The sequence below is a fragment of the Micropterus dolomieu genome, linkage group LG02 (genome assembly GCF_021292245.1).
Source record: "Micropterus dolomieu isolate WLL.071019.BEF.003 ecotype Adirondacks linkage group LG02, ASM2129224v1, whole genome shotgun sequence".
Lineage (NCBI taxonomy): Eukaryota > Metazoa > Chordata > Actinopteri > Centrarchiformes > Centrarchidae > Micropterus > Micropterus dolomieu.
The window spans coordinates 5,895,396-5,915,573 of NC_060151.1; the positions used below are offsets into that span (position 1 = coordinate 5,895,396).

A 20,178-nucleotide genomic window follows, 5' to 3' on the forward strand; every position below is an offset into this window, starting at 1 on the left:
CTGCTTTCCTGCATTCCCTTTTTAGGCTGCGAATGCTGTCATTTATCCAGGGTTGCTTACTAGCTTTAGACGTAGGCCTAACCTTTAGAGGAGCAGTAATATTTAGTGACGACAGGCAGATATGATTGAAGTGATCGACCAGATTGTTGGTGTTGGAATCAGACAGGTGTTGGCTTTGGCTCTAATGAACAAAGTGTTTCAAAGTTTTGCGCGTTCTTTCAAAGATGTGAACACACGGAGCTTGGTGAGGCGGCATGAGTAACAGGCGAATCGCAGCTAAAAACAATACATCTGTGGTCAGATATGGTCATGTCCACTAATTCCACAGAGGAAATGCTGACACCCAGGGTAAAAACAAAGTCCAGTGTATGACCACGGTTATGTGTTTGCCCTTTGACATGTTGTTTGAAGTTAAAAGAAGTGGCCATATTTAAAAAGTCAGTTGCATTAACATTGGTGGGGTCATCAACATGAATATTAAAATCGCCACAAAGAACAATTCTGTCATTATAATTATCTTTATTGAGGTTAACGAGCATGGTGCAGTGATAACGGATGAATCAGTTGATAGTTGTTTGTGGGCTCCTTTCTGCGGCTTATTATGGACTTGAGGGATAAATGGCTTGCAAAAAGGATTACATGGTCTAATATTACTGAATATGATTGAGATTCTATGTTGTGAAAGGTGCTTTATGCTGTTGCTTAATGAGCTGAATGTATTGATGTATGTGTAGTTGATCTGAGGTTGCTTAACGTACTTTAAGGTGAAATAAGTATGCATTTCTTTTTGGGTTTATTTAAAGGTTTTTCACCTAATGGCATATAGCTGACGATGAATTGCACTGATGGAAGCTCAAGATAAATGAACTAAATCTGCAAGAATAAAAAGAGGGGGGAAAAAAGAAACAGCTGTCTAGTCATTGAGTGGAATCCAGTTAAAAAAATCTTCGAGTTGACATTCTCTTTCAAGTGGGGAAAGTGCACATATTTAAACGGATAACTTGACACTCCTGGTAATGTGAAGCACAAGTGTTTCTACTGTGGCTACAGACACAGACGTACACAGCGATTCTGAAAATAATCTCTCAAATTCACTTCCTCTGTGATCCAGCAGATGTTGCAGTTGTACTTTTATAGTTTTTTAACACAAGTTGCATTCATAACCATTTACAGATGACTGTCCCTGCATCTATAATGTGTGTATGGGGGTGGGGGGAGAATTGTCAATGAGTAACACATTATGATTGTCTTCCTGGTGAACTTGCACTCAGCTTTGTCAGGGAGCCTTTTGGGGGGCTACATAGAACAGGCCCTAGCCTGGAAATTGTCTTCCTCCCGGCGGTCCAAAGCTCCTGTACTAGTGGTGTAAAATACCAGCACCCCCCCCCCCCCAGTGTTTCCCACAGGATTTGGAGAGACTATGGTGGGTGGGTCCGAGGCCTGAGAGGGTCCGGTAAAGTAAATTACATGTGTCCATTAAAGGTAAATGGACACATGTAATTTCAAATGTCATATGTTTTATACTTTCTGTGAATATAATCTAATTAATCTTATTTCCATCCTGTATAGACTCCTTATTTTGAAAACCGGACATTGTCACGTGTTGTCAAATGTGTTGGATTTAGCTTTTTAACACTAATAGGCACATGCTGTTGTATTTACGTCTCGAGTAATTGTCCTTTCCCCTTCCCTCTGTCCAGTCTCCATGTCTCGCTCAGTACCCAGGGTCAGACCATGCTCTCTGCGCTGGTCTTCAGTACTCTGCTATGGCTCTCCCTCATCCTTGCACTCAGGTTCTGCCTCAAACTGCTGCTCTCCTACCACCAGTGGATGTTCGAGCTGCATGGCAGAGTTTCCAACACCACCAAAGTCTGGGTGGTAAGCCATGCTTTTACTTGGTATCACATCTCCCTCCGGTGGCCGCTGTGCAGAAGTTCTTTTGAGTCATGGACACAAAATTTTATTTAACCTCAAAATAGGTTTTAGCCATAATTTAAGAATGAATTGGGTGATTCCAGATTTCACACACACGTTCAGTAAACAATAACAAGCACAGTACGTGTGTCCATTCTGCTTTTTACTTCCTACCTCATTCTGAATTTCTGAAGAATCCATTATTACATGGTAATCAAGCACAAGCGTGCCTGTTCAGCCACTAGCAACCATGATAATCCTTCATGAATCAGTTCCATTTTCTTTTTTTTCCCCACTATTTAATTTCTTCCAAGTACTCACTACACAAATGTGTGGACAGACATTTATGTTAACTGCAACTTGACTGTTGACTGAAGGAGGCTTAAAACCGCGGTGCGGCAATTCTAGTTGTTGCTCTTCCAAAGCTGATGATACACGGAGCAACTTTTAGAGCGATGGTGCTGGGCAATGTTGCTTTCACTAGTAATGAGTAAAGATTACTACCGTAATCCCATACCACCACCCGCCCCGCACCGCCGCCAGCCGTTCAAAACATAGTCGGACTTGCCACTAGCAAGATTGCCCAGCAACATTACTCAAAGTTGACCCGTGTATAATCAGCTTAATAAAGGTTCTAAAATGGTCTCAAACCTCTGTTTCTCTCGGTTTTATTTCAGACTCTGCTGAGGTTGTTTTCAAGCAGGAAGCCTCTGCTATACAGCTATCAAACCTCTCTGCCCCACCTGCCTGTTCCTGCCATCAAAGACACAATGAGCAGGGTGAGTGGACACATGAGCACACCTCTACTAGGGTTGGGCTGATAGACGATGCCATCGTCCATCCCGGTGTTTCATTGTAGACATCGTCCGATGGAAATTTTGTAGACTTTGCACAACCCTAACCCATACACACGTTCAGTTCCATACAGTATGTTTTATTGGCACAAATGTCAGGTGAACAATATTGTTGACATCAAAGCACATCAGAACACATTAATATGTTGAAGGTTACATCTTTAGAAACATTGAAATCCCGGTTAGATATTAGTTTGATCATGAACATGACTGCTTTTATGATCCACCTGTCATCAATGTAAGGACCGACACAACTATCTCTGGACATCAGAATGAAATCAATAGACTATACTATCCTTTAACACTGTGACTCTGTGTGTGGAGGCTGTCAGGCTGGCAACAGTTGCTCTGAAACATTTACCGTGGCCTGCATTACTGCAGTAATCACTGTTTAAGTCCAAGTAATCTGTATGCCTCAGAAGGCATCACTTTCAAGTGAAGGTTTTTCTGTTAACATTGGTTTCAAACAGCCTTCTAGGGCAGCACTTACGGCAACGCGTGACGTCTTGTGGCTCTTGGAAGAGATGCTACCCTAAGCATCAGCTAACTAGCTATTGAAAAGCCAAATGGCTAACAGATGCCTCAGAAATCATACTGAACAAACTTGGTTGGTTACAGTGACGGGCTAATGTGATAATTCAGTGTTTAGTTTTCGCTAGCTTTCCAAAAATAAATGTGAGAAAACTACTAAACTTTTAAAAACATACGAATTCGGCTTGTTTGTCCAGTCTTAACAAGTTTTCAAAAGATATGGCGGCCGCAGCCGTGCTGGTTTATGGGTAAAAGGCAGCATCGAGTCACCATCGATGCTGCCTTCAAAACTTGCCGTTACTGGGGCAGTTTGAAGGCATCTTGCGCGACAGGAAGAAATCATTTGACCCGTTTCGAACAGCACTCAATGCTTCGTTGTCCTGTTAGACACCTTCTGGGAGAGCAGTGTAGCCCGTTTCGAACACAGCCATTGTGATTTGTCGCACTGATTGGAACATTCCTGTCATAGTTATTGTGTTGGAGATGTTAATATGTCTGAGTTGTAGCTTCTGTAGTTTTAAAAGTGAGTTTGAATATTAGCTGCAATAGTCTTAATGTGTTTTAACAACATTTCATAAATACAAGATTTTTTAAATGTCAAATATTTGTCTAAAACTTTACAGTTGTACAGTGACACATTTTCTGTAATACCTTACTGGGTCAGAGTGTGACTTTACAATCACAGATTCATGAGTAAACTGTGTCTGATCTGTTGATCCATATTTTTATCTTCAGTTATTGCCACTGGCATTTTGTCCGGTCAGGTGAATAAATGGACATAAATATAAAATTAAGCTTTGTCAGGGAGTCTTTTAGGGGGCTACATAGAACAGGCCCCAGTCCGGAAATTGTCTTCCTCCCGGTGGTCCAAAGCTCCTGTGCTAGTGGTGTAAACAAATTCCAACATCCTCCTGATACTCTGAGCCCCCTGTCTCCCAGTCGCAGAGCATCTTATGTGTTTCTTCTTCCCTGCTTCACCTTTCATGTCCTCTAGGTTGTTAATTTTTTGATTCCCAGACTGTGTAGACTGTTTGTAGCTGTTTTGGAAAAAAGCTGCTTTGTTCTCAGTATATACAGAGATTGGGTTGTTTACATGGTTCAATAAAGTCTTCAAATAAAGAAGACATACTTTATTCAATTCAATGTTTTTTCACTCTTGTTAATGTTAGTATATTATACACGCACAAAGACATGCAGAGATGTCAGAGCGAGGGGCGCTGCCACTGTGCGGCGTTCAGTTAAGGGTTCAGGGGCTTGCTCAAGGCCATGAGGTGAACTGGCACCTCTCCAGCTACCAGTCCACACTCTGAGCTGGACTTGAAGCCTCCAGTTCTCAGCCTAATCCTTACACTTGATCTAAAGACAATTCAATTATTTGCTGAAGGAGATCCATGTTTCTTACTTTGTAACCTGGCGTGACTCATGCCTCATATATTCATGGACATTTCACACATTTGTTTGGCTTATTTGTGTGTGTGTGTGTGTGTGTGTGTATAATGATCTAAACAGCAGAGCAGAAATTGATAATTATTTCATAACTACAGAACCAGATTTTGAGTCTCTGTCGCTCTCTCACACTCACAGTACCTGACGTCAGTGCGCCCTCTGTTGACTGATCCAGAGTTTAAACGAATGACTGAACTGGCCAATCACTTTGAGTCTAACCTGGGAAACCGCCTCCAACGCTACCTGAAACTCAAAGCTCTGTGGGCCACCAACTATGTAAGTCGTAAAAGGTTTGTAAGGTTTATAGGTTTGAAGAATGAGCATCCATCAGTCCCAATGGTGACATGGTTTGGGATTGTCAAAACTGAAGGTACAAGTCAGTGCTGGATGATCCAACATGAGGATTTTAGCCAGACCCTCCTTTTTTGTGTTCTAACACCTGTTGGTCATGCAGCTTTGTGTTCCATACACATAGGAGCCATTATACAGGGGGGCATTGCCTGCCTGCCTCCGGCAATTTCGGAGTTTGCTCATAGCCGAAGTTGCTTACTATGAGTTGCTAGATAAAATAAAATATGTCGTTGGTGACTTTTCACATTCCGTTTTTGTAACTGGTCTCAAGCACTTGTCACAGATATGGATGAGCTGGACAGATTTAAACATTTAGAAAATTCAGTAAATACCTTTTTCAGTCTAGGCTTTATTGTTCTACTAATACAACTGAAATCCAGTGAGCGCACACCATAGAACTCCCTTTCACTAACGTTAACATTACACAACATTTACGTTGATTGAAAATGTATTTAGGCCTAGTTCACGTGTACATGGGTATTTTTTGTCCTTCATTTAAAAAGAAAACTACATACGCTATCAAGCACTGTCAAGAGCGTGCCAGGCCACCAGGTGGTAATATAACCCTAACCCTTAAGCCATGTTGGCCAATCAGAGCCTTAAAAAAATCGGGCAGTGGCGCACAATTTGACATCGAACACAGCAGATAAAGGCAGGGACTGTGGACAGGACCTTAGTCTACAGTAGACTACACTGTAACATCTAAGTCAGATGATATCTGGATTGATTCTGACAGTATTCTGTTGTTGAAAAGAGCATTGCTTTTGATCGAAACTGGCCATTTTCTTTTCCCTAATTCACATTGGTTGCCATTTTGTTTTATAGCGGTGTCCGACGGTGAATTAATGAAACAGAATATCGCCGGTGAATCTAATCTTGGCTTTCACTCAGCAGCTACCAGGTGTTGTTTTATTCAGCAAACCATCATTTTTGACATGCACAGAGAGAGGAAAATAAACAAAACAGTCCTGTTGGGCTTTACGCATAACTTACAGCTTCCTCTATATGTACTGTAGGTTTACCCTGCTTCAACAACAGGCTTCTCCCAAATTTTTCTTTGCGTTGTACAGACTATGTTCATCGTTGCTTTAGGAATAATCAGATTGTATTTGCTGCCTGTGTGAGTGTAAAGCAAGTGGTTTAGTTTGCTGCATGTCCATAATAAAAGATACAGGTGACAATAGTAGGCTAGGCAGCAAGTGTGATATTTAAGTGATCTTATCAATACCTTCCTGTAGATTTGAAAATAATTGTAGTTTATTTTTGAAATGGCTAAATTACAGATGCTCAACAAGCAACGCAAATTGCATTTCCTTGAAATAACCTGGTTTACAGTGACTGTTTCTAACTTATTAACATAACTTTTTTTTTCCTTGTGGTTTTTTTTCAATGTTTTCTATTTGAAACACTCACTCCTTAAGTGTGCAGGAAATGTATTGGTTTTTTTTTCTTTGTCCTGTTTGTTCCAAACGAACAGAAATGCAACTTTTAATGTCCTGTTTTGATTCCAGGTGAGCGACTGGTGGGAGGAATACATCTACCTGAGAAGCCGAGGTCCCTTAATGGTCAACAGTAACTACTATGGCATGGTAACCAGCTGCATTTTGACAGCATTACTATTACAAAAGATTAAATAAAATGATGTGACCTACCTTTACCTCTTGTCTTTCCTTCTCTGTACTCACTACTTTACTGAGACTACCTGTCCTTCCTCAACCTGTTTTAACAAGATGGATAAGAGCAATGTTTTGCTTTTTACTCTTTAGAGTCTGTTTTTGTTTTAATTTTAATGTCCTGTGTGCATGTTCTCCAGGACTTTCTGTATGTGACCCCAACCCCGGTGCAGGCAGCCAGGGCAGGAAACACCATCACTGCCCTGCTTCTCTACCGCCGCAAGGTCAACCGGGAGGAACTCAAACCGGTAAGACTCACTGGCTCATTTGTTTGATTTGTGTGGCTGCATGCATGGTTTTTGGAGTCTGAAATGAGACCATGTTGCTAAAATGGGGTCAGAGCATGTGAGCAGGAGTCCAAGTGAAAAATAAGTCCTTATAGGCAAGTCAGAGCTAGAACTGCACTTTTACTGGTCATCGGAGCATAAAACTATGAATAGAATCAGAAGTAAAATCTAAAAAAGATTGCTGAAAAAGTTTAACAACTTTGCCCCAAAATAAGGTTTAAAAAGCGTCAGTGGAACCACACTTTGGCTGTTAAAAGGAGACTATTGGCTTTCTAGTGGGAGGGGCAGGATAACTGCCATCTTTACTGTTACAGGTTTTCCCAGTAGTTTTATTGAGGATGTGATTGAGGGTTGTGTCTCCTCTATAAAACGTCTCTGACAATAAGCCCCATGTGTGCAGATGTTGCATAAGGATCTGAACTACACATCTCCCACAGGGCAAAGTTTGTTACATAGCTGTGGAGTATTCATTTAATGAGACCTCGTGTTTTGGTTGGATTAAACATTAATTTATTACATTCCTCAACCAGAAGAGTTGGCCTGTATTTAATTTTTTTTTTAATATGTGACAACAAACTAGGGTTGGGCAATGTCTTCCATGAAACAACGGGATGGATGATGTCAACGTCTATCGGCCCAACCAAACACCTTTCTGCTGCTAATTTTTCAAACCAGACTTTGAGACAACAGAGGACATTATAGAATTAGAGCTGCCTCCATCTGTGAACATCTAAACAGACCAACTTTGGTCTAATTAGCATACCTGCTTACCATCAACATGTTAGCATACTGACATGCTCGCAAAGCACAGCTGTTCCTACAGACAGCCTTACAGAGCAGTTAGCATGGCTGTAGACTGTTGGTCGTGTTTAGCTATACGTTTTGATGAGCTGTAACTTCATTTCTTCATTTAGTTTCATTTCAGCATGCTTTATTGGCATAAATGTCATGAAATTTGTATTCCTAAATTATCCACTAAAACCGTGAAAACCAAGCTAATATAAACTCTTTCATTTAAAATTATAAGAAATAGAAAAAACACTAGTTAAACAAGATCAGGTTAATATTACAAACTATACATGTATAAAATGTAAAAAAATTAAAAAAATAATCCTACCTACAAAAAACTAAAGGTATATTCTGAACGTGTAGCCTGCTGACATGCTTGTATATGCAAGTATAACTGTAAAATACTGCCAGCGTTAATATGAGAGGACGTTACGTTAAACTATAAATATTCATAGTGGGTTTGTGTGTCTCTGTGTCAGAGTCGTGTTCCAGGTACTGTCATCCCTCTGTGTGCCGCTCAGTGTGAGAGGATGTTCAACACAACTCGCACACCAGGAGTTGAGACCGGTAAAACACGCACACACTCCACTGCAGATGTATCCCATAGTTTAATGTTTTTTAAATGGAGTTTTGTAAGCTGATGTTTGTACACGGAGCTAGTGTTTCTAGTATTAAAGGAGATCTCATCTAAATATTAAAAACAAGGCAGTAGGCTAAAGAGGAAGGATTTAAAGCCAAATGTGTGTGGATGTTGCGCAAGGGTCTGAAGTGTCTGTCCCGTCACATACATTTTTACAGTGCTTTCTTACAGGGCAGACGCTTTGCAGCTTGCTCTTGCCTCTCCTTGCTTAAACTCTTTTTATTTTTTTTTATTTTTTTCTGCTAGAAATCAGCAGCTCTTGGATACTTTTATATCACTGGGACTGTCAGATAAAGTAGGCTCTTGGCATACTTTAAAACCTTTTTATGATCTTTTTATGAGCACTAGCCTGTACTGCAGTGACTGGAGCTATAGCTAATGCTAATTGGCAACAAGATGCCCCCCTTCTCCACAGATGACTTCTACAAACTTCTACAGAAAATTACTGTGCTGGAAACACAGATCCACAGGTTAGAAGTGAATGTAAATGTAAATGCTCCGTACTTGTATAGCGCCTTTCTAGTCTTTTCGACCACTCAAAGCGCTTTTACACTACATCTGCATTCACCAGTCACACACATTCATACACTGAGCCTAAGTGCTCAAACAGAAACTAACATTCACACTCACTCATACACTGGCGGAATAGCCACCGACCTTCCGATTAACAGCCAACCCGCTCTACCTCCTGAGCCACAGCTGCCCCCTATGTGTGGAAGTGAAATGGACTATGTGGGAATGACACTACTTTACCATGGACCCAAAACGGTGGACAAGAGCATGCCAACACATGGCTAATTAGCAACAACAAGACTACCAAGAAGCAGGAGGCCTGTGTACTGGGTAATAAATCTGAAAGTGGGAGTCCTCCCTGGAACGCTCTTGGTGCAAAGCCTTATAGTAAATCATTTCCCGGGGAAATGGGAGGACGAGTAACAGGCAGAACACAACGCCCTGAGATTTGTGATGCGACTGGCTGCCCTGCATTATCATCCAGGCCTCTTCAACCCCTGTTCTTGGTAGGACACAGCCGTGGACAGCTGCGAAAGGGAGAGTTAGCAACAAACATCCCCAACAACCGAGTGTGCAAGAGCAGAACAGATTTTCACCATAATTGCAGGACCCTGGATCTCCGTCTGATGACCTGGATAACCTCCCGTCCTCACACAGAAGGGTAAGGACTGAGAGTAAATCAGAAAGTAAAAGGCTGCAGGGAAAGCTAATGACTGGGCCTCACCGCAGACATCTTTTTAAGGCAGATGGACTTCGCCTTAACAAGTCAGGAGTAAAATTGTTCAGCTCCAACCTGTTTTACTTTCTGCGTCACTCATCTGTTCCCTCTGCCAAGGACAAGAGGAATCTAAATAAGAAGACATAACACAACAAACCAGAAACCTTGAAGGAGAGCCACCTCAACCTCCCTCACTGAAAACCAACAGTGAGGATTCACCATCTTTACGCCCCCAATCCCCACCTTCAGACACACTTTCTCCCCTCTCCCCCCTGTTGGACTGATCACATGGAAGACCTTCCCTCGCTCCACTCCCATTTTCTCTACTCTAAACCCCCCTCACCGTCCACCTCCACAACTGGTTCCAAGTCCTCCAGGTTTGACACATGTCACAAATACAGCGCACAACCCGCCTTCCCGCTCTGCAATGGCGAAAAAGCCCAGTAAGCTCTGTCTGATATGTGCTGGGTCCAGGCTACAAGGAAAATGGCACTCATGACTCTTCCCAGGACAAGCCGGGGCCCAGAGTGCTGGTAGTCTTCTCCATCCCTGTCTTGATAGGTAACAGAAAAAGCATGGTGAATGTGTTAAGGAATTAATACTAAATTTGCAGGATCTGTTGAGTGCTTCCTGTTTTTTGTCAGCCGCAGCCTGTCGAAAAAAGTGGGCCAGATAATGTTTTTAACACACTAAAATTAGCTTTGTTAAACGTTAGTCACTGAAAACACTAGTGAAATATTTATTGAGGCTTTCTCCTCAACACCCTCCCTCTCACGGGTCTCAGTCAATGAGCTTGTAGATAATTTCAGTTCTAAAATTACAAATGTTATTGATGCCATTGCACCAGCCAAGGGTGAAGGTGGTCTCTGGTAAGAGAAGATCTCCATGGAGAATTGCCACGCTGGTTAGAACTCAAAAAAGAGTGTCTCAAAGCTGAACGCAGGTGGCAGAAAACAAATCTCCAGGTTCATTATGACCTCTATAAAGAGAGACTTCGCATTTATAATTTAGAGCTGAGAAATGCAAGGCGGTCCTTCTTCTCTGACATCATCACCAAAAACACTAATAATGCACGTTTGCTACTGTCAACAGGCTAACCAACCCTCCTCTGTCTGTAGCCTCTGACCTTCTATCCACCAGGGCCTGCAATGATTTTGCCTCCTTCTTCACAGAAAAAATTCAAACAATTAGACAAGCAATCAGATCCTCCATGTCAGTAACAGGATATGTCTTGTCCCTGTGTTCACTTAAAAACAATTCACATAGCATGAGACAATTTGATTCTATTAACCATAAAAACCTGGAGGACATAATACAACATCTGAAATCCTCCTCATGCTGCCTTGATATTCTGCCAACAGGTTTTTTTCAAAAATGTTTCTAAATGCATGGCCTCAGATCTACTAGAAATTGTCAACATGTCTCTCCTCTCAGGTTTTTTCCCACAGGCCCTGAAAACTGCAGTCATTAAGCCACTCTTAAAAAAGAGAAATATAGACAGTTCACTAATGAGCAATTATAGGCCGATATGAAATCTCCCATTTTTAAGTAAAATCATTGAAAAGGCTGTTTTTCAACAGCTTAGTGCTTTCTTGGCACTAAATAACTGTTTTGATGTCACAGCTAACAATGTCACATTAACAGCTCTTGTTAAGGTCTTCAATGACAGTGGCAGAATTTCAGTGTTAGTATTACTGGATCTCAGTGCTGCATTCGACACGGTTGACCACAACATATTACTAGACAGACTTGAAAACTGGGTTTGACTTTCTGCCACAGTACTAAACTGGTTTGAATCCTACTTAAAGGACAGGGAATACTTTGTGTCTATAGGTAATTACACATCTGAGCTAACAAAAATCACATGTGGAGTTCCCCAAGGCTCCATTCTGGGACCTCCTTTTGTTTAACATTTACATGCTTCCACTGGCTCAGATTATAAAAAACAACTAAATATGTTACCATAATTATGCAGATGATACACCACATAACCATTTCACCAGGGGACTATGATCCCATACAGGCGCTGAGTAACTGTATTGAGCAGGTCAACGGCTGGATGTGCCAGAATTTTCTTCAATTAAACAAGAATAAAACTGAAGTTATTGTTTTTGGAGCCAGGGAGGAACGATTGAAAGTCAGCGCTCGACTTCAATCTGTAACGCTAAGAACCACAAATCAAGCCAGAAATCTTGGTGTGGTCATGGACTCGGACCTTTGAGGAGCCATATTAAGACAAATACAAAGTCAGCCTACTATCACCTGAAGAATATATCAAGGATTAAAGGACTTATGTCTCAGCAGGACCTGGAAAAACTTATCCATGCATTTATCTTCAGTCGACTCGACTACTGTAACGGTGTCCTTACAGGGCTCCCTAAGAAATCCATCAGACAGCTGCAGCTGATTCAGAACACTGCTGCTCGAGTCCTCACAAAGACCAAAAAGGTGGATCACATCACTCCAGTTCTGAGGTCTTTACATTGGCTTCCTGTATGTCAAAGAATTGATTTCAAAATCCTGCTGTATTTGGTTTAGTACCAAAATACATTTCTGATCTTCTGCTTCGTTATGAATCATCCAGACCTCTCAGGTCGTCTGGGGCAGGTCTGCTTTCTGTCCCCAGAGTCAAAACTAAACAAAGAGAAGCAGCATTCAGTTATTATGCTCCGTATATCTGGAACAAACTCCCAGATAACTGCAGGTCTGCTGAAACTGTCAGTTCTTTCAAATTAAGACTTAAGACTTTTCTTTTTACCATTGATTTTAATTAAATATTTAAGATTTTTCTTATTGATAACTTACACGGCACTGTAACTCTTTTAACCCTGATTGTAACACTGTAACTTTTATATTTTGTTGCTTTTAAACTTTTACATATTTCCCTATTGCCTTTATGTAAAGCACTTTGAATTACCTTGTTGTTGTGCTATACAAATAAACGTTCCTTGCCTCGCCTAAACACAGAATAGAGAAAATATTTGTTACATAAGGATCTTGGTTGCTGCACAACTTCTCACTTCTCACTCAATTCATAATTTCATGAGATCTCCTCACACCCCTAATTATACTATAAATGTAACCAGTAGACCCAAACGAGAAAGTTAGCAAGCTTAAAATGTGTTACTGTTCGAGCAGATGAGGCAGATGATATAAATAAATGAGGAGGCAATGGAATAATCCTCTCTTCCTCCACAGATGTGCTACAGCACTGGCAAGACAGTGAGTTTGTGGCGGTGTACCACAGGGGGCGCTATTTCCGGCTGTGGGTGTACTGGGCTGGCCGGCTGCTGTCTCCCAGGGAGATTGAGTTCCAGATCCAGAGAATCCTGGATGATACTTCAGCCCCCCTACCTGGAGAGGACAAATTAGGAGCTCTCACTGCTGGAGACAGGTAGGAGCAAAGGGGTGGGCGTACGCTCTGGCGTGGTATGTTGGAGTGTGTCATGGAGTTGCATTGTGCCTCTAAAGTGCGATTTATACCTCTGCATCGAATTGAAGGTGTGCCCGACGCGCACCTCCTCAAATGCCGACTGTAAGAACTGTGATTGGTAGGCTGGGTATCCTCGCTATGCCTCCGAGCCAACAGTAACGTAGACTCACTGTATTCCGGACATCACTTTATTCTGGACACTTGACCTTTTCCCGCAAATTCTATAAACAAACACTTCTAGGTCATGACATCTATAAATATCAGTATCATCTTTGCCTCCTCCTCTTTCGATTCCGACCACCCCTTTGTTTCCAGAGCCAGTCGTTTCAAAGAAATCAACGTGAGTTTCTAACGTACACCAATGACTGCTCAGAAAATGGCGGGGGAAGGTTTTCCGGCAGGACAAAGGGAAGAGGGGAGAGGCACACCTCCGCAGCAAACGGCTCTTGATCGCCCACCAGAAAATGACAAAACATTCTTATTGTCTTATAGAATAATTATGAGTTACAACTTGCAAATATTTGGACTTTTAAGGGATATACACGTTCAATGAGGCACTTTGTCCGACATGAATTTGAGCGGCAGCGGCGCATCACTGCATGCTCATTGATAAAACGCCAAGTTAAAATCAACGTTAATGTTAAATGCTGTTTTAACGGTCATTTCAACACATCTGTGTAATTTCACGTTATCTGGTTATCGTTAAGACAGCACGCATTGTAATAACATGCAATTTAACATTTCAAGGGTTAGTGCAGCTGGTGAAAGTGTCCCTCCCTTCATCATATATCCCTGCTGCCTTCCCAGTGTGGCATATGGGTGGGTGGGCCAGAAAATGGCCTTTACGGCAATGCGGACAAAGGCTACATGACGGCAGAGCTGTTTTTGAAATGGTTGGACCATTTCATTAAGTATGCCCCTCCTGCACGCCCTCTGGTCCTTTATAATGGACCAGCACGAAACTCACTGTGGCCGTCAAATAATAGATGTCTGCAGGGAAAACCACATTGAAATTCTCCTCCTGCCCCCGCACACAACCCACATGCTGCAGCCTCTGGACATTAGCGTTTTCAACCCCCTGAAGGGAGTGTTCAGCACGCTGGCCAGTCGCATGTGCCTGGTGAGAGGAGACATGGTGGTGGGAAAGAAGCACTTCTCCTCTGTGCTGAAACAGGCAAATTCCTTTGTTTTTGTTGTTCACTGAAGACATTTGGGTTCAAGATCAAAAGAGGAGTATTAGACAAAAGTTCAGAATTTCAGCTTTCATTTCCACATCTAGATGTGTTAAACAACTCAGGACATACCACCCTTTGTTTGAACCCACCCATTTTTCAAGTGAGCAAAACTATTGGTACATGTGACTGACAGATGTTTCTTGTTGCCTTTTTAGGTTGACTGTCCAAACATTAAATAGCTCTGCATGACTAGTTTTTCATCCTTGGTTCAAACCTATTCAATACTCATCTTTTGATCTTACAAACTCAAATGTCTTCAGTGAACAACAAAAACAAAGAAATTTGCCTTACCATTCCAATACTTTTGGAGGGGACTGTAGACAGAAAAACTGTCTTCAATTGTTTTTTCTTTAGAAGGTTGTCTGATGTCTGATCTTGTGCACTTGGCAGCAACATGTTCTCCAGCTGTAAACGTCACCATGAGCGATGTGTCGTTTATGATTGTCAAGTTAGGGCAAATCTGCGATGTGAATGGGGCCGTTGTTGTGTAATTATCATAATTATTTGCTACTCTCAACGCCATTAAAAATCTATCAGCCAAGGGAAACTGTATAGAAAACTCATAACATGAAGTAACGTGGCTTTGACATGAAGCTTGCTCACTAACTTACTGAGACTTCATCACGTCGTCATCATCCAGAGGGCCACAAGGTTATGTGCCTCCCCTTCAGAAAAGCCAGGAAATAGAATTATATGGATTAAACAAAGCCTCGATGCAAAGAATTTGCATCGATGCATTTTATTAATTGATGAATTGTTGGATCCCCATATAACAATATTAAACAAATGTTTAATTCATTTGAATCATAGACAAATCAGCACTTAATTTTTCTATTTATTTTGTTTGAGGAAAAGGAACTGAAAACAGATTTTACCTAATGTTACTCCTAGATATTGGTTGAAAAAAAATTTGATCAGTTGTTTTGAATGTTCTGCCCTCAGATTTGTGAAGTTATCCACTATTTGGCATTATGTGTTTGTTCTAACCAGAAGAAGTGTAAAACTAGTATTAACAGTGTGGTTTCTCAAACTTTCACTTAGGAGCAAAAATCAGCCTTTAAACTTAAAAGAAACAATGATTTTGTGATAATTATTGATATCCAATGATATGAAATGTTTTTATTGTGATAACATATTTGGTCATATCACACCAGCCCTTTTTCCACTTAAAGCATTGATTATAGGTGGTGGCAGAAAATTTTACCAGAATGCAAGTGTGTAATGCACAATTTTTTCAGGGGGAGGGCCCCCAGAGCCCCATATTGAATATTTCTTCAAAACGGTGTACCATTATTTTCTCGTCTTGTTCATAATTCCTCATGTTTTGTCAGCTAAGTGTATTGTCACACCCCTAATCTGAGCCACTATGTCCCCAGCGCTTTTCAATACAAAGTTATGCTCTTGCCCCTCCCCCTTGATCTTTGTCGTAATCCCAGAACGCATTTCAGGCACAGCAAATCTTCTTGCTTTAAGCCATGCAATCTAATGAAAGCGCAGGGGATGTTAATCCATAATTAAAATAGTTATAATTACAGAATGTTGCCTTTCTAATCAAACATTTTGCATGACTGGAAGGTTTTGTTCTCGCAACTGCATTCATAATGTTTTGTGAGTCGGACCTTGAGATGGGGCAGATAGCGGTTAAAAGTGATGCGCAATTCATGGTATCAGCGGCTGCAATCCATTCTTTGTGAATTCACCCCACTGTATCTTTATTTTTCTTCTCAATTTTGATTAACAATCAAAAGGATTTTTCTGCTTTTTTTTTTTTTTTTTTAAGTCAAACTCTTCAATTTTGGATGTGAATATGCCTTAATGTTTTTGGATAAATCAAAGGGATTGGATCCCTTCACCAATATCATAAAAACACATTGGCACATTATTGGCAAGTGAGTGAGAAGAACTGCAGTGTAACGGAGAAGTGAATTGGGGGGGGGGGGACAAAGCACAGGCAACACTACAACAGTGTGTCTTATCACTGGGTGGCACCAAAGTACACAGCCCCCACCAAAATATTTATTCTGAGTGCTCTCTTGTAACTGCAGAAGTTCCCCTTGGTCTAGAAGCCCCCACCCCCCACGTTGGGAATCACTGCTAGTTAGTTGTTAATGGAAGACCTAATCCCAGGATCAGTGACTTCGTAAACAAAAGTAAAACAAGTTCCTAGACAAACAGCATAGTAGTTTATTTTACTGCATGTAAAAGGTTACTGCAGAGAACAAGGGAGTTGATGCTCTCCATTTAGAAGGAAACCATTTAGAAGCCCATTATTGCACTTCTCTCACTCTTGCTTTTTGACTCGTCAGCTAAATAGACGTCAGAGCTGGAGTTTGTGAAGATTGTAGTGATATTTTAGGAAGCCCATGCTAAATTCATTGTGATTGAGTGTACCTCGTCTCCAGAACGAAGACCCATTTACATACAACATAAATACATTTGTACAGGGGGGGAAAAAAAGTTTTATATAGTGGCTTGTGTCTATGGCCAGGTGGGAGTGAAAAATGGGTTGAGGGGGGTCTCCAGGGTCATGTAATATGGTGAGTGTCATGCGAGTGATGGCTCTGTTGAGATCTGAGATGTTGGGGGGGTTAGAAGACTAGTAGAGTATTATCACTTGTTCCTTGCTTTTGTAAAGGAGTAACAGAAGAAGGGAAGTAACAGTGTGAGAGACCCGGGTTCAATCCACCACTGTGACCCATCCACCATTGTGTCCCTGAGCAAGACACTTAACCCCAAGTTGCTTCAGAGGCATGCGACATAAATAGCAATTGTAAGTCGCTTTGGATAAAAGCGTCAGCTAAATGATCAAATGTAAATGAATAAAGATTTAGAATGAAAACGAGACAAGGTGGGAGTTGGGTGTTGTAAGGGGACTTCTCTTGACATCACTTGGAAAATAAATTTCATAGATTTGGTGTCCATTGCGCAGTGGAACAACACTGAGTCACAAAAGTACCAAAAAAGCACTAAGGATGTCAGGGGATGGAAAGGAAAAGTGAACTCGTATCAGCAAAATAAGAGTGATGGGCTTCTGTAACGAGGAGAATGATGACTAGGAGAAGGAAATGAGGCTCTGTGCATGCTGGTGGACTAGACAGATAAGAAACCACTTAACTGTTTGCTTCAGCTTTCTGAAAAAACATAATTACATAAATGTATTGGTTATATTTGGAACACATCCGGTAGCCTGCCTCCTGTTTCTGAATTTCTGCACGTCTTTAGGAGTGAACAGTGACACAAATGTTACCTCGGGTTTAACAACCTTTAAAAACCAGTGAGCAGCTGCCTCTGATCTAACTTGGACCCAGCATGTTTCCTGTGTATAAGTTCTCAAATGTGAAAATTTGAGCATGCAAATTAGCACTACTTTGTCACAAACCAGATGGTTAGAGTAATTGAAATTGACCTGGTGATGCTGCTGGATGAATATCAACATCACCCACAGTTCTCTGTAAAGGGGATCATTTTGTTTTAACCACATTTCATGGGAATCCATCCAATACTCATCGAGACATGTCACTAAAAACTAAATGTACCCTTCTTTTGCTGGCTCTAGAGGAAAATCAGGTGATCGCCATGGTCTGTGGGATTAATCATCCCTGGAGACTATACAAACCAGGCTTATTTGCTTGGCGCCGTTACCCAATATAAATAGTGTGCTTTGATCTCTGCACATGTGGCTGTTTCTCCTTGATCATAAAAGAATATCCATCTTCTTTCATTACTCTTATGTGCTCTTGAGACACTTTTCTTTGTAAAGAGCATTTGTAACTAATCTGTGTGTGCATATTGTCAATTTGTAATTACCGACGATTATCATAATATTGATCATGAGTCTGAAGGTTTTAATGTCTGTGTGTATCAACCACCTCCCCAGGATTCCTTGGTCTCAGATGAGGAAGCAGTACTTCAGCTCCGGCATCAACAAGCGATCGCTGGATGCCATCGAGAAGGCAGCCTTCTTTGTAACCTTGGATGATGAAGAGCAAGGCATGAGGGGAGAAGACCCTGCGGGAAACTTGGACCGCTACGCCAAGTCCTTGCTCCACGGCAAATGCTACGATAGGTGAGGAGGTGATCGATGGCCGTTGAGACACCGTTTGGGGTCTTGAGATCACAACCAGAGATGCATAAATTACAGATGAAGTCTTCCTCCAAAAGATTCCCCTTAAACGCCTTGGCAGAGTTGTGCAATGAATGGAGGAAGATTAGTTGAAGAAATATTGTGAGCTAAGTAAACTTAACAAAGCATGTTTACGGAGCCCAGCCAAGGAGACACCGTATCAGCATACAACATGAACAAGTCAAATGCCAACACCAGATCTAAAGAATAACTCCTGTCTGGCGACATTTATCCTGACATCCTATATTTATCCTAGAAATACAGAGATGTGTCCAGATAAGGTTATTGTTCACCCCCCTATAAATGTGTGAAGAGTCTATTGGTTCAAATCAAGACAGCGTGTCCTTCAAGTAGGGCTCGACGATATGATCTTGGTTAATTGAACATTTTACCTTGATTACCATTAATAATGAACGCAAGCGGCAGAAAGTGATGGGGAAAACAAGCGAGTAAGTTTTCAGTCTGGCAGTAAATGTACAGTGTAGGTCACAGCGTGTCTATTTAATAAGTCTGTCTGTTGTTTCCCCAACTGCTGGAAAGTAAAGGTGGTTAGCACTAACATCTCCCTGTTCTTCAGACTCTGGTCTGGAAGCTGAGCAGGACTAGACAGGGCCGAGTCACGTAAGGGGGAAAGTAATGAACAATAACTAACAAATAAATAATAATTTTGGTTTTGATTACTTTTTGATTATTCTTCCAGCCCTACTTTCAAGCCACATGCAACTTTCTGCAACCAGCCAGTCTGTCTGATGTTTACATTCCAGTGCTACGTCATATTGGAATTTATGCCTACCCACGAGTTGCTCTCTAATCTGTGGAGCCAGTCAGTTCTTGTCTTCAGTCTTTTAAGATTCACACAGAACACCGATAACTACTAGCCTGATGGCTAAACTGCTGTCTCTGTCTACTCTTCAAAAGGACAGTTACATAAGGGAAATAACTTGAGCTGGAAGGTCAGTGAACACGTCGGGTCAGCAAAGGCGTCCACACTAGACCTGTTTTTAGCTTTCCCTGTCACATCATTTAAGGCCCCTAAGAAATATTTTTAACAGATGTGAGATGAGATAATGCTATCATCGTCACACAAAGGTTTCACTTTTAGTTTAAAGCACTGCTGTGCATTTAAACAGCCTCACAGAGCCAATTAAGCAAGGCATTATCTGCCTACTCAGGTTATAGGAAGCATTCTTTATCTCCTTTATCCCCTAGGCCAGTGTTAAATAACACATTTCTTAAAAGGCAATCTGTACAGCATATGATGCTCTATGTCTAGACACTCAACTCAGATAAGGGAAAAACTATCCAAACAAACTGCCTCTTGTGACTTTGTTTAGTCTGTCCAAATGGAGACCAAGCTCAAGCACACCTATTATACGTGACAGGATTTTCAAAGGTCAAAGTTTATTTATATAGCACATTTACAAACAGTCACTACTGCCCCAAAGTGCTGTACAGATACAGAGAACAGCATAAGATAAAAAGCGTAATAAATAGCCGAATGAAACCCTTCTAAAACAGAATATGCCAAAAACTATAAAAACAGACAACCGATAAAAACTATACTTAAAAACAACAACAATAAAATGTCACAGCTCAGCATGTGTTAAAAGCCAGTTTTTAAAAGTGATTTAAAGCTCTCAATAGTAGCTGCTCCAATGTTGAGAGGAAGAG

General features: G+C 41.3%; 1 protein-coding gene across 2 annotated transcripts in view; it reads left to right on the plus strand.

Moving 5' to 3' along the window:
- Nucleotides 1–20,178, plus strand: part of cpt1a2b (carnitine palmitoyltransferase 1A2b) — a 63,939-nt gene that overhangs the window by 20,192 nt on the left and 23,569 nt on the right. For both annotated transcript variants that reach the window (XR_006828441.1, XM_046071297.1), the window contains exons 4-11: nt 1,701–1,878; nt 2,592–2,693; nt 4,884–5,021; nt 6,608–6,685; nt 6,910–7,017; nt 8,325–8,412; nt 12,915–13,110; nt 18,262–18,450. Coding sequence is in view for 1 of the 2 variants with exons in the window: in XM_046071297.1 (XP_045927253.1) it covers nt 1,701–1,878; nt 2,592–2,693; nt 4,884–5,021; nt 6,608–6,685; nt 6,910–7,017; nt 8,325–8,412; nt 12,915–13,110; nt 18,262–18,450 (1,077 nt within the window). In the remaining variant the exon portion in view is untranslated. The remainder of the gene's footprint in view (nt 1–1,700; nt 1,879–2,591; nt 2,694–4,883; nt 5,022–6,607; nt 6,686–6,909; nt 7,018–8,324; nt 8,413–12,914; nt 13,111–18,261; nt 18,451–20,178) is intronic.